This window comes from Dendrobium catenatum, unplaced genomic scaffold (assembly GCF_001605985.2).
Source record: "Dendrobium catenatum unplaced genomic scaffold, ASM160598v2 fragScaff_scaffold_1220, whole genome shotgun sequence".
NCBI classification, from domain to species: domain Eukaryota; kingdom Viridiplantae; phylum Streptophyta; class Magnoliopsida; order Asparagales; family Orchidaceae; genus Dendrobium; species Dendrobium catenatum.
Window position 1 is genome coordinate 1,571,965 of NW_021319682.1, and position 13,395 is coordinate 1,585,359.

Here is a 13,395-nt window from a genome sequence, read left to right on the forward strand (position 1 = left end):
TTTTCTTTCCAAAATCCAATAGAAATATACTTTTATGATCTCTTATAACACCACCAATATTTGCTCGATTGGACTTAAGAAATGAGGCATCAACATTGACTTTGATCCAACCTGAAGGTGGGGGACTCCAAACTTTTTAATTTAGCTCATTGAACTTGTTAGCATCCTAGTTCTCCAAGATAGGATTCAATTGTTGTTAAATAGAAGAAGATAGAACATAAGCCTAAATAGCTGAAGGAGAGGCTACCAATCTTCCATGTTTGCTTGCATTTCTTGCTCTCCAAGAGTGAAAAACAACACAATAATATGTCCTTATCATCACAAGATTACCCCTCGAATGAGATGACTTCTTTTAACATGTAATTAACTGTAAGAGTCTGCCTTTATAAAAAACCTATATCTTAGAATAAAAAATTCTAATGTTACTTGTAACATATGGGTAAAAATATCATGGAACATAGAAATTATCTAAAACTCTATTTTTATCTTTGAATTCATTATAGAATACAATTTATATCTTTTTAGATAATATACTATTATAAATATAGTATTTAATAAAAAGTACCATTAATTTATTTTCCCACTTTCCTATTAAAATTAGTTTTAAGGACTTATGTTTCACAATTAACCAGCTTGAAGGTGTATGTCTATTTGTTCTAATGTGCCTATTTGGCCTAACCGAGGGTCCAAGATAAACTTAGGCTAATTCAAAGGTCTATAGAGGTCAAGCAAGTCATGTCTAAACTATTGAAAAGTATTGGGTTGTATTCTTAGAATTGATTAGGTCAATTGATTCAAAATATCGCCATAAGTCAAAATAGGAGCATGTTATAGAACAAAGGGTTTGATGATCAATTATAATCAATATACTTTACATTGAACCACTAGGAAAGACTATTGAATGTTTAAATTGTCAATTGGGACCCTTGAGCTTAATTAGGGTTAGGTTAGGTTTAAGTGTAACATAGAGCTAGATTTATTAAAACATAGTTAAAAGGGAGAGTTAAGATTAAGATTCAAATATTTTAAGGTCTCCACAATTGGGATTTATGTTTAAAGGGTCTTATGATTATTCATGAATTTTTTTCTAATCAACCCAATATATGGACTGGGTTTACGATTGGATGAGAGGAACTAAAATTGCATTCATAAGAGATGTTTTGATGATGTTTGTCTTTGATCCAATCAATCAAAACAAAGAATGCAATCATAGGTACCTTGAATTATATTTAGTATGGGCTAAATAATTAAGTAGAAATATTTGACTCAATCAATTGCCATTAGTCTAAACTAAGAATGGCAAACTTAGCTAGGAACATTCAAAAGAAACTTTAACAAAACATGCTCATAAATCAAGTGGCATTTAAATATTTTAAATTTTAATGTCAATAACCTATTTAGTCAAACCAGGCTCGATTCAATAATGCAATTTACACCAAGATCTTTAGCAATTTTAATAACTTATATTGATGCAAAATATTAATATTTTTGCACATATTATTCATTAAAATTATGATACTATATAGTTATAGACTATGATCAAGGATCAAGCAGCATAACATGCTTGCCATTTTATATAGTGGCTATATAGTTTTTTGGAGCCTAATTAATGCAAATTTAGCCTCTTCATACTGATATCTCACACTCAATTCTTACTTTTACTATCATTTTCATCAAGAGAAATTTTATGAGCGAGAACAAAAAAGGAAAATAAAAGATTCTGAGATGAAGACTCATTTATCCCAAGAAGAGACATCCAATTCCTGGAGAAATTATTACGTACGGAGTCCGAACGTTCAGACTCCAATTAAAATAGGCCATGTCGCCTGTACAGAACATGTGTATAATTTATACACATACATAGTTTACAGACAACATGATATTTGATTGAAATTCAGGCGCAAGCTGCATCCGGATTCTACACATAATAATTTCTCCACTTGTATAAGGTCAAAGATTTATGATTTTTAATGGAGACCATCAATTATAGATGCTCGGCTTGTACTCGAAGAACATTTTTCAGCACCATCTCTTATTTAGTACAACACTCAAATTTCTCATCTCACTTTCACGTTCATATCATTTGTAATTTCTTATTATATATATATATATATTAATGCATAATATGCCTATCTCTCTTATATGTGTGCAATCATCAAATTGAATCGTCAATGATTTTGTAAAAAAAAATTGTATCAGGATAATCTAAAACAATTTTTTTCTTACTTCTTACTGGTTCTGAAACAAAATAAATAATTCAATAATTTTTTTTAATAATGTCATTTTCTTTTATTAAGTGGAACTTTGATCTTATTATTGTGAATCAATTTTCCTATTTGAGGATCACATTATATAAAAGATTATTACGGCGTTGGATATAAAGAGCTGTTCGATTTTATGACTGTGAACAATAAAAGTACAGTAAAAGCACAGCAGTGAACAATAAAAACGTAGTAGTGAACAATAATTATGCTTTTCATGTTTACAGTTACAAAACCGAACGGTTCGCTAGGTCTGGATTCTGCACGTAATAATCTCCCCGAAGATACACGATACAGAGAGATTATTATGTGCGGAATTCGAACCTAAAAAACCGTTTAGTTTTGTAACTATGAGCAATAAAAATGCAGCAGTAAATGGTAAAAGCACGGGAGAAATTATTAGGTACGGAGTGCGGACGGGAGAACCGTCTGCACACTAGTATAAAACAGTGTTCGGTACCGTTCGGTACCACTCGGTACCTCTGGGTACCGCTCGGTACCCTGTGTCTGTGCAGACGGTTCTCACCCCGTCTGCACTCCGCACCTAATAATTTTTCAAAAGCACGGTGATGAGCAACATACATATTTTACTGTTCACAGTCACTGTTCTCTGTGTCGGGTGTTCCGCATGTAATAATAGATTGCTACACGCCATCACATCTACCAGCGGATCTCGCCGCAGGGCGAGGCATCGGTGATGCCGACGGTGGCCAAACGGTGCTTCCGCTCCAAGAGCAAGTTTTGTAACTGGAGAATCAGAAGCTCGTCATATTCCTTTGCCGGCGGCGAGGCCAGATTCCCGCCGAATTCATCCATGTCGTTACCGAGCCAGAGCTTGCGGGCGAATCCAAACATTGTGCGCAAGTAGGCTTGGTGGATGCGGGCGAAGATCCGCTTCGGAAAAATATTTTGCAGGATATTTAGCTTCGGCGATACCTTAATCCTCCGTAACCGTTGCCTCCATCCGCCGCCGAGCTTCTTTTTACTCCTCCTCACCCGCCGGCCTCCGCCACCAAGCCTCTGATACGCCCTCGGTTGCCAGCAACCCTTAAAGCTTCCGTCATACCCCTCTATCTCGTCGTTCCATTCCATTGATTCTCAGTTTTTACGACTGTGTCTCTACGAATCAATGGATTTATTAGGGATTTCTTCGGGAAATAATCGCTTTTTGGAACTCGCCCGCTAAAAGCCCTGCGAACTCGAATGGAGTAGCAAGGAAGAAGGCAGCTATTTAATGCATAGGAGATAGATCAGCATTTTCCACAGAGCTTATTTACACAAAATTATTATATTTATATATTTCCAATCTAAATTTTGTTATTATTATTATTGTGGGTGAGTACGGATGAAAACCTCCCAACTCGTGCTTGATTACTCTTGAGCGGAAGCGCCTCTTAAGTGGGGCCCAATCAAGTACGAACAGGAGGTTTCTGAGGTGAATGTCTCTTTTAGGTCAGCCGAAGATTAGTTACGCAGCTAAGTGCTCTTTTGAGAGTGACAGCATGTGGATACCCATTCCAAAAAATAAATAAATTATTATTTACTTTCTAATTGTTAAAATTTTAGATAACATAAAAAAATAATACCATAAACAATCCTATTATCATTCCTTTCACAAGATTGAAATAGCCATTATCGACGGTTGAGGGAGTTGACATTGGTGGTGAATTTAAAGACCATGTCACGACCGTAGCCAAAACGAACCGCAAGGATTATCAAGTCACGATTGGGAAAATGGGGTAAATGGGACGCGGGTGGTGATGCGGAAGCTCCATCATGACAACTATGGTAAAGTATGAAAATTTATATATATATATATATATATATATATAGGGGGCCATGCCCATAGGGCTCTCATTGTCCCAATAGCAAGCTAAGGACATGTGAAGGAGAAGAATTTTGCAATGGAAGCTCGCATAGGATATGATTGGAGCATTAACATGTGAACGAGAATAATATTTCGTGATGGCTGCTCGTTGGGATGGCATCAACAGTAGCGTTGATGTGTGAAGGATCAGAGATGTTAGACTTATTTTGAGCCAGGGTTCAAACCAAGTTCCAAAAAAAGTTCGAACTACATTCGAACCCGTTCAAATTGTATCCATTTGTGAAAGACTTTAATAAGGAACTTTTATTCGGTTATGACACTTGATGTAGCTCTACATCTGGACGTCAATAAAATGTCGCCACATGCTCTTTCTTTTACCACGCGGCCCGACGACTCGACCCGGACCAAAAACGGGTATTGCTATGTTCGTGTATTGCTAGGTATTGGTCGGTTTTGCTTGACAATAACAAGAAATACCGCTATTCCAAGACCAATACCGAGCAATTACTCGGTATTGCTACGTATTGGTCTTGTTAGAGTGTCATTTCTCGTTACTGAGCAATACCTAGCAATACCCTGGTATGCACAAATCAGCTAATACATAGCAATATCGTGTTCCGGTCCGGTCCGGGTCATCGAGCCGCGCAGTAAAGAGTAAGAGCACGTGACGACATTTTATTGATGTCTGGATGTAGATCTACGTCAGATGTCCTGACCGAATAAAAGTTCCTTTAATAAGAAGTCTAAAGACATGAGAGATATATATAATTTCATCCGAAAAAAAAACTTCAACATATATTTATTCAATAAAATAAATAATAAATAATAAACTTGTTTATTCATTCAAGGCATTTAAAGTTCAAAATTTTCTTTTTATAATAATGAAAAGAAAATCATAAAATATGTAAAAAACGAACACTTTCAAAATATTTTATTTATTTATTTATTTAATCTTTTTGGTATTATTTTAATTTTTGAACTCATTCGACAGAGGCCCAAATTTGTTTTTCCTGCTGGATTTTTAGAAGAAACTTTCGGGCGTTACGTTTTAGGTTCGCCCAAGGACGGCAGTCAACTCCATTTGGTTTCAACTGAACTAAAGTAAATGGTAAAAACAAAAATATCAAATCGGGCTTTATTTTAAAGTTAAGTGGGGCCAAATTTAATCAATTAACAATAGAGATTGAAGGGACCAAATTTTATTAAAATTTTCAATTTTATTAAAGTTTTCGTTTTTAAAAAACCAGACAGAATTTTTATATACAATATTTCTATTGGCAAAATTTTTTATTGACAGTAGAAAAAAGGACAATGATTGATATATCATCAAAAAATTATGTTAATCGGGCACAAATCTCGAGGCAAAATCAAGTTGGAAATTTAAAAAATTAAATCAGAGACCGTCTGAACTTCAATTTCAGCAAACTTACAGTCGAACCTAACGGCTCAAAAATAAGAATCTAACGACACCAAATTTGACATAATCCGAGCCCAAATGAGTCCAAATCAAGGACTCGAAGCACACTTGGAAGGTTCAAACCATAAATAGGATGACCAAACGGTTGCCAAACATGACATGCTTATAATCGAATCAAGCAACTCGACAAGACAATTCCAGCGAGCCCAAGATCGTAAAATTTTGATATCATTAAGGCACTTAAATACTCAATAAACGGTCCATGATATAAGCTCTCTTGCCACCAGACTCCTCTCACCGGATTTGTATATGACGCCAGACTTCCGCACGTCGGCCGAATTTCTACCTGAATACTAATTTTCACAAGTCATTGGACTTCTGCCTGTAGACGGACTTTCGTCGGACTTCTACCCGACGTCAGAATTCTTCCTGTCGTCGGATTTCTACCCGACGTCGGTCTTCCGCTCTTCGCCGGACTTCTGTCCGTCTCTGGACTTTTGCCAATCGTCGAACTTTCATCGAACTTTTACCTAACGTCGATCTGCAGCCCGTCATAGGATTTTTACCCGATGCCGGACTACCGCTCTTCGATGGACTTCTGCACGTCTCCGAAATTTTGCTAGTCGTCGGACTTTCGTCGGGCTTCTACTCAGCATTGGACTTCCACCCTTCGCTAGATTTCTAATCGACGTCGGACTTCCATCCGTTGCTGGACTTCTGCCCGTCACCAGACTTTCGTCGGACTTCTACCTGATGTCGGACTTTCACCTGACGCCGAATTTCTACCCGACGCCGGACTTCCGTCCGTCAACGATCCTTCACCTCCGTCACCAGACAATGGTCTTTCTGACCTTCATCGCCTGCAGACTACGATCTTTTCGACCTCTATCACCCGTCGACTACCATTCTTTCAACCTTCGTCGCTAGTCGACTACAGTCCATTCGACCTCCATCACTAGACAACAGTCTTCATGACCTTCGTCTCCCAACGACTACAATCTTTTCAATCTCCATTGCTCGCCGACTACGGTCTTGCCAATCTCCGTCGCTAAATACACTCCTTCCAACCTCTGTCCCCCACCGATTGCGGTCTTTTCGACCTCCATTGCCCGCCGACTACATTCCGTCCGACCTCTATCACCCGTCGATTACAATCCTTCCGACCTTCGTCAATAACTACAATCTTTCCGAGTTTCTTCTTTGCCGTCCGCTGACTATGATCCTTTTGATCACCATCACCCGCCTACGGTCTTTTCGACCTCCGTCATGCACCGACTATGGTCCTTCCGACCAAACGAACACGTAAACAGTAATTCTTCCTATTTTCACCATGTAACACAATATATATGATGTATATTTGTTACATCAAGCCAAGGCCTTCCCTCCAATAAAGGGCCTCATTTGTACCAAACTACAAATACCAGTGGATTCATTCAAACTATGCTAGCCTCCATAGTTTTCCCCTATTCAGGATTTTTCACGTAAAAAATCTTGGTGTCTATTATGAATGCTAAACCCTCTCCTCCTATCTAATTGCGTATTGGATCTTCATACAAAGCTAAGACGTTAAACATTATATTTCTTTGCCACCGCGAATATTCTAGGACGCAATAGTTTAGTTCCGTATGTGGGAACTTGGTTCCTGATTAGGGGCAATTTTTGCCCCGACCTCAAAAAGTTATTCATGTCAATATTATGTCATAAGCTATTGCTACATCAATTTTATGAGAATTAAATGTGGAGTGGGGTTAACATTGACTACATCCTTGGATAAGAAGAATCCTCCAATTCTTTCAATATCCAAGATGATATATTGGGATCATAAAGCTTCTAGAAAATACAACGATGCTTCTAATAATTTCAAGCTTTATATAGTCCCTAGCTGGACTTCTATTCCTTGGGCAAGGTATTAATTTTGACCTAAAAAATGAAGTAACAGTCTAAAGATAGATCATTCTTCACCTTTGATTCATGATACATGCAGCATTCGCCCCCTCCCAATCAAGGCAAAATTGATCCCAGGGGGATTCAATTCAATCTCTTCCACATAGATTAATATCATCGAGCAGTGCTTTGACATACAATCTCGAATATGTCATATATCCTTGGTGAATTCTCTTGACTTCTTTCATATAAGTTAATGTCATCGAGTAGTATTATAACATACAATCGCAAATAGGTCATACATCATTTGTGGATTTTTTCGATCTCTTGTATATAAGTTAACGTCATTGAGCGGTGCTTTGACATACAATCTCGGATAGGTCATACATCTTTGGTGGATTCTCTCGACCTTTCAATATAGGTTAACGTCATCGAGTAGTGCTTTAATATATAACATCGGATATGTCATACATCCTTGGTGGATTCTCTCAACCTCTTCCATATAGGTTAATATCATCGAGTGGTGCTCTAACATATAACATCGAAAAAGTCATATATCCTCGGTGGATTCTCTTAACCTCTTTCATATAGTTTAATATCATCGAGTAGTGCTCTAACATACAACCTCAGATAAATCATACATCTTTGGTGGATTCTCTTAACCTCTTCCCTATATGTTAACGTCATCGAACAATGCTCCAACATACAATCTCGGATATATCATACATCCTTGGTGGATTCTCTTGATCACTTCCATATAGGTTAACGTCATTGAGCAGTGCTTTGACATATAATCTCTGATTGGTCTTACATCATTGGTGGATTCTCTCGACATCTTTCATATAAGTTAACGTCATTGAGCAGTGCTTTGACATACTATCTCATATATATCATACATACTTAGTGGATTCTCTCAACCTTTTTCATATATATTAACATCATCGAGTAGTACTATGATATACAATCTCAGATAGGTCATACATCATTGGTGGATTTTCTTGACCTCTTCCATAGAGATCAACATCATCGAGCAATGCTCTTAGTAGACAACATGCTCTCTATAAAGATTCCATGAAAACAAGTGATTGATAGGGTTATCACTAATTCAAAGATCTTATAAGGCAAAAAAGCCTCAAAATATATAGTTATACAAAGACATTAGCAGGCTAAATAGCCTTTAAAGGAACATGACCAATTTATTTTGGAGGATAAGTTTATTTCAAGTGAGAAATAAGCATTGGGCTTATACAATAATCTCAAATTCATATACAATATTATTGGAGTTACACATATTACACGTCAGGTTCAAGCACACGTCCATTTTTACAAGAAATTGAAATTAAAAGTATATTGACATCATCTGTACAAGTTAATGCCATCAAGCAGCAAAAAACTTCAAAGTGGATATAAGTGATATATTCTCTACTACACATTGAATCATCACCTACAACTTATTCTTTAAAGAAAGGTTATAACTTAATCATTATTAGGCCTCCACTAAGTTAACAATATTAGTGTGTCGCTAGAAAATTGAAAGGGTACACTACAACCCCTTTCATAAGAGATACAAGATGTCCGCACATGTCAATATGGATGCATATTGTTTTAGTAAAATGCTACTTGACACCTGCCATGGTCGATATTTCATCGATCCTTCACCTTAACAACACACTTTCCAATTTTCTCCTTCAACTCTCCACCCAATCATCAATCGACATTAGACTTTCACTCGATCATCGATCACTAACAGACTTCGGCTCGAACAATATTAAAATTCTTCTCATCTACTAACAATCAGTGGTTCTCCTCCTAGGTATTATTACCGCCATAACTTCTTAAATTACCCTTATATGCAAAAAATGGTTGATCTTCTTCTATCAAGAGTTATCTATTGAGAGAATAAATTCTCATCGTGACTTTTTTTATACAAAAGAGAGGTACTGAAACTTGATAGGGAATGCCACCTATCTCAAACAGTAGAATGCCTCTAATATAAGAAAAAAAATCAAAAAAGAAAAAGGAAGAAGAAGAAAACTTCTTCTATACAAAAGAGGGGTACTGAAGCCTGATACGGGATGCCGCCTATCTCAAATAGTAGAATTTCACTAATGTAAGAGAAAAGCTAAGGAAAAAGAGAATGAAAAAGGAAAAAAAAATCTTGTACACTAAAGATGCGCACTGAATTTAGGTTGGGGATAACACCTACCAAACATAATGGAAAGCCTTTAAGGTAAGAATGAAAGTGGGGACGAAAAGGAGATGAAGACTAAACAATTTTAAGTTCTACAATAGAGGGGGCATTGAATTAAAGTAGTGCATGCCACCTACAAAAAATAGTGAAAAGCCTCAACTGTTTGAAAGTTAAAGGAATAAGGGAGAAGAAGAAATTGTGCAATTTTCCCCTTATCCAAAAGGGATATTTATAGGACAAAAAGTAGGGAAAATAGTTTGAAAATGTGGTTTTGGTTTGGGTTTTTTTTTTTGGGGAGGATTTAATATATCACCAAAAAAAATTATTGATTGGGTACAAATCTTGAAGCAAAATAAAGTTGAAAATTTTAAATATTAAATTAGAGACCATATGAACTTCGATTTTAGCAAACTTATAGTCGAACTGAACGCCTCAAAAATATGAACCCAATGACACCAAATTTGACTCAACCCAAGCTCAAATTAGTCCAAATCAATGACCCAAAGCACACTTGGAAGATTCAAACCCTAAATATTATGACTAGAGGGTTGCCAAACGTTACATCCCTATAGTCGAATCAAGAAATTCGACGAGACAAATCCAACGAGCTCAAAATTGCCAAATTCTTATATCATTAAGGCACTCAAATTCTCAATAAACGGTCTTATAATCAAAGGAATCGATATTGGTCATCCATTCAAACCAATCCACATTTACCCTTGATCTTCCTCCTATTTAATAGCCATGTCACTCTTAAAAAATTATAAATAGACCCCTTATTTCTCATGGAGAAGGGAGGAAGAAAGGAGGACGAAGCAAGAAGAGAAGGAAGATCTCTCGGGCTACCAGACTCCTCCTCACCCGATTTCTACTAGACTTTAGACTTCTGCCCGTCATCGGACTTCCACCTGCCCCAAATTTGTGTCGGGGGAAATTTGCTCATCGCCAGAATTTCATCGGACATCTACCCGACACCAGACTTTCACCCGTTGCTAGATTTCTACCCGACACGAAACTTCCACCCGTTGTCAGACTTCTGCTTGTCTCCATAACTTTAGACAGTCTTCAGAGTTTCAACTACAATCCTTCCGACCACCTTCACTTGACTACGGTCTTTTCGACCTCAGTTGTCCACAGACTATGGTCCTTCCGACCAAATGAATACGTCAAAAGTGATTCTTCCTATTTCCATCATGTAACACACTATATGATGTATATTGGTTACATCAAGCCAAGGCCTTCCTCCAATGAAGGGCCTCATTTGTAATCAATTACAAATACTAGTGGATTCATTCAAACTGGGACATTTCCTGTAGTTTTTCCCTTATTCAGGGTTTTCCATATAAAAATTTTGGTGTCTCTTATAAATGCTACACCCTATCATCTTATTTGATTGCATATTGAATCTCCGTACAACGTTAAGATGTTAAACTTTATATTTCTATACCGCCGCAAATATTCCATGACACAACAATGATAATCCAGTTTCTTAAAAAATCATAATTTAAATAGAAACTGGATAATGAACTTCATGTTTCTTTGAAATCGAATAATTAAATTCCGTATTTGCTCCTTTTTAAATTATTTTGTTAACATACTCCTTAAACTAATTTAAATGCAAAAGGAGCTCATAAAATGCTCTTGATTTTTCATAATACGTATAAACTGTAAAGCGATTAACTGAATCTGAATATAAAAATTGGCTGAAGCAAGATTAAAGTTGGGCTCCTTTTAAAAATTTCTGGCTTCGCCACTTGATTTAGGCCCTTTGATCTTGTTCAAGAAATCTGCGAACAAAGTGATGTTTGACACGCTACAGCATAGATGTGTAAATGAGTCAAGCCGGCTCGAGCTCAAATCATTACGAGCTGATAGAGACACACAACTTGTTACACTCCTTAGCGGTACGCTTCTTTCTCCTTCATCAAAGGCTTTTTGTTGTTCCGATAATTACAAGCCGAGGCTCAATTTTAATCAAATCAAACGTAGATTAAAGCTCAAGAGCCAAAAATAAAAGATAGCAAAAAGAAGAAATATAGTTAGCACAAGCTCTTAAACAAAAAATAATGTAGGAAATATTTGGATGTATATCACCATCATTTGCAATGTTGCACATTATAACAAAACCCTATGCCAAAACAAATAGTTAATAAGCCAAAACTTACGGGCCTGTTTGGATGCATGTAGGATTTTGTAAATTCTTTAAATCCGAATTTATTAAAATCCTAAAAATTATTTAGTAGGAAATAAGTTAAATTTTAATAAGTCCTATTCAGGATTATAATATGTTAAATATTATTTGAAAATGTTATTGAGGATTTAAGATAGTTAATTCATATGTATTTGTGTTTTAAATATGAGTTATTTATTAATTCTAAGTTTAATTATGAATATTATAAGTAGGATGTTATTTTAATATGTATTTTATTAATAACATATTTAGGTGTTATTTTAATAAGTATTTCAATGCTAATTATAATGATAATTATCTAATTATTTAATTAATTATAATTTAAAATTAATCATTTAATTACTATTTACACTAATTATTTCATTACTTTTCTATATATTATTTTAGTAAATTTTAATTACTAATTATACTTATAATAACCTAATTAATCAATTAAATATTTAATTACTAACTAATTATTTAATTAATATTTACCATACTTATCACCTAAATTCCTTGAAACATCTTTTTGGCGAATCACTGGCTTAGGCTTTAGTTCAAGCACACACGTGTAGGTCTAGGAGAAAGCCTTTCGTAGGCCTGAAGTTGGTTGGGTAAGGTCCCTTGATGAAAGTGACTGGAGCTTCCACCGAGTTCTGTCATGTGCAAGTTTAGTAGGACAAGTGGAGAGAGTATAGAAGGGGTTAATTCCATCGTACAGTCGATCAATTGTAAGACAGCTATTATAGAAAGCGACGAGGGCTCGAGGGATTGCAAGTAAAGTCCTACATGGGGTCTTGGTTGGGTACCCATGCTTTACTCGGACAGGTTTCGCCCACCCACACCCAACCATGGTAACTTTCGGGATGTCATACCCATCTATACCCACTCACTTTCCCTGCTTTTTGAACGCACTCTGCCACGGACCAATGTCCTTGAGGCTAGTTTCCCTTTGCTCTGATTGCAAACTTTCAAGCCACATATCAGAATTTACCGTAGTCGCAACGTGGTTAAGTGATGCATACTACATAGTGAAGATTTCAGTAATATAAGATATACGGTGATTAGCAATGTAAATCGATTTATCCCCCGATGTTGAGTACTCACCCATACCCACCCATAAGGTCATAGGCGTACCCATATCCACCCATACCCATTGAGTATGAGTGGATACATGGGTGGCCGTGGGTAGTAGCATGTAGTTCGGAAAGTGGCCATGTCAAAATTTCTCTGTATTTCTCAGAGGCTGCAGCAGTTACTTTTGAAATCCTCTACATAATTCTGGCAAGAGATCCAAGAGAAAGACCTGGCTGCCAAGATAATAGATCATGGGGAGTTGGCTTTCTTCAGAAATTAGCCGAGTAAAGTTTCGATCTACCAACTACGCCAATTCTAGCAGATCAAGGTGACAACTTGATTCACACCTCTCCCTACAATCTGATTGATTTTGGCAAGAGAAAAAGAGAGATGATTTTGCTTGATTTGAATGATGTTTTCTAATTTTCAAGCCAGATCTTTACACCACAATCTTTATCTTACCATCAAAATTAGCTTTTCTCAAGCATATTACTGGAAAAGTATCCAACTTTTTTTCACCTAAGAAGCATATCATGTTCATGCTATTTTAGAGACATTTGATTGATC

The 13,395-nt window shown here is 36.4% G+C and overlaps 1 protein-coding gene across 1 annotated transcript; it reads right to left on the minus strand.

The window, feature by feature from the left end:
* Positions 1-2,921: 2,921 nt before the first annotated feature.
* LOC110111880 lies at positions 2,922-3,353 on the minus strand. The gene has a single exon (XM_020843933.2). It carries the CDS (start codon positions 3,351-3,353, stop codon positions 2,922-2,924), a length of 432 nt encoding a protein of 143 aa, XP_020699592.2.
* Between the last annotated feature and the right edge of the window lie 10,042 nt (positions 3,354-13,395).

Coding starts and splice junctions, on each gene's coding strand:
- LOC110111880 (XM_020843933.2), bottom strand. CDS start 3,353: ATGGAATGGAACGACGAGATAGAGGGGTATGACGGAAGCTTTAAGGGT.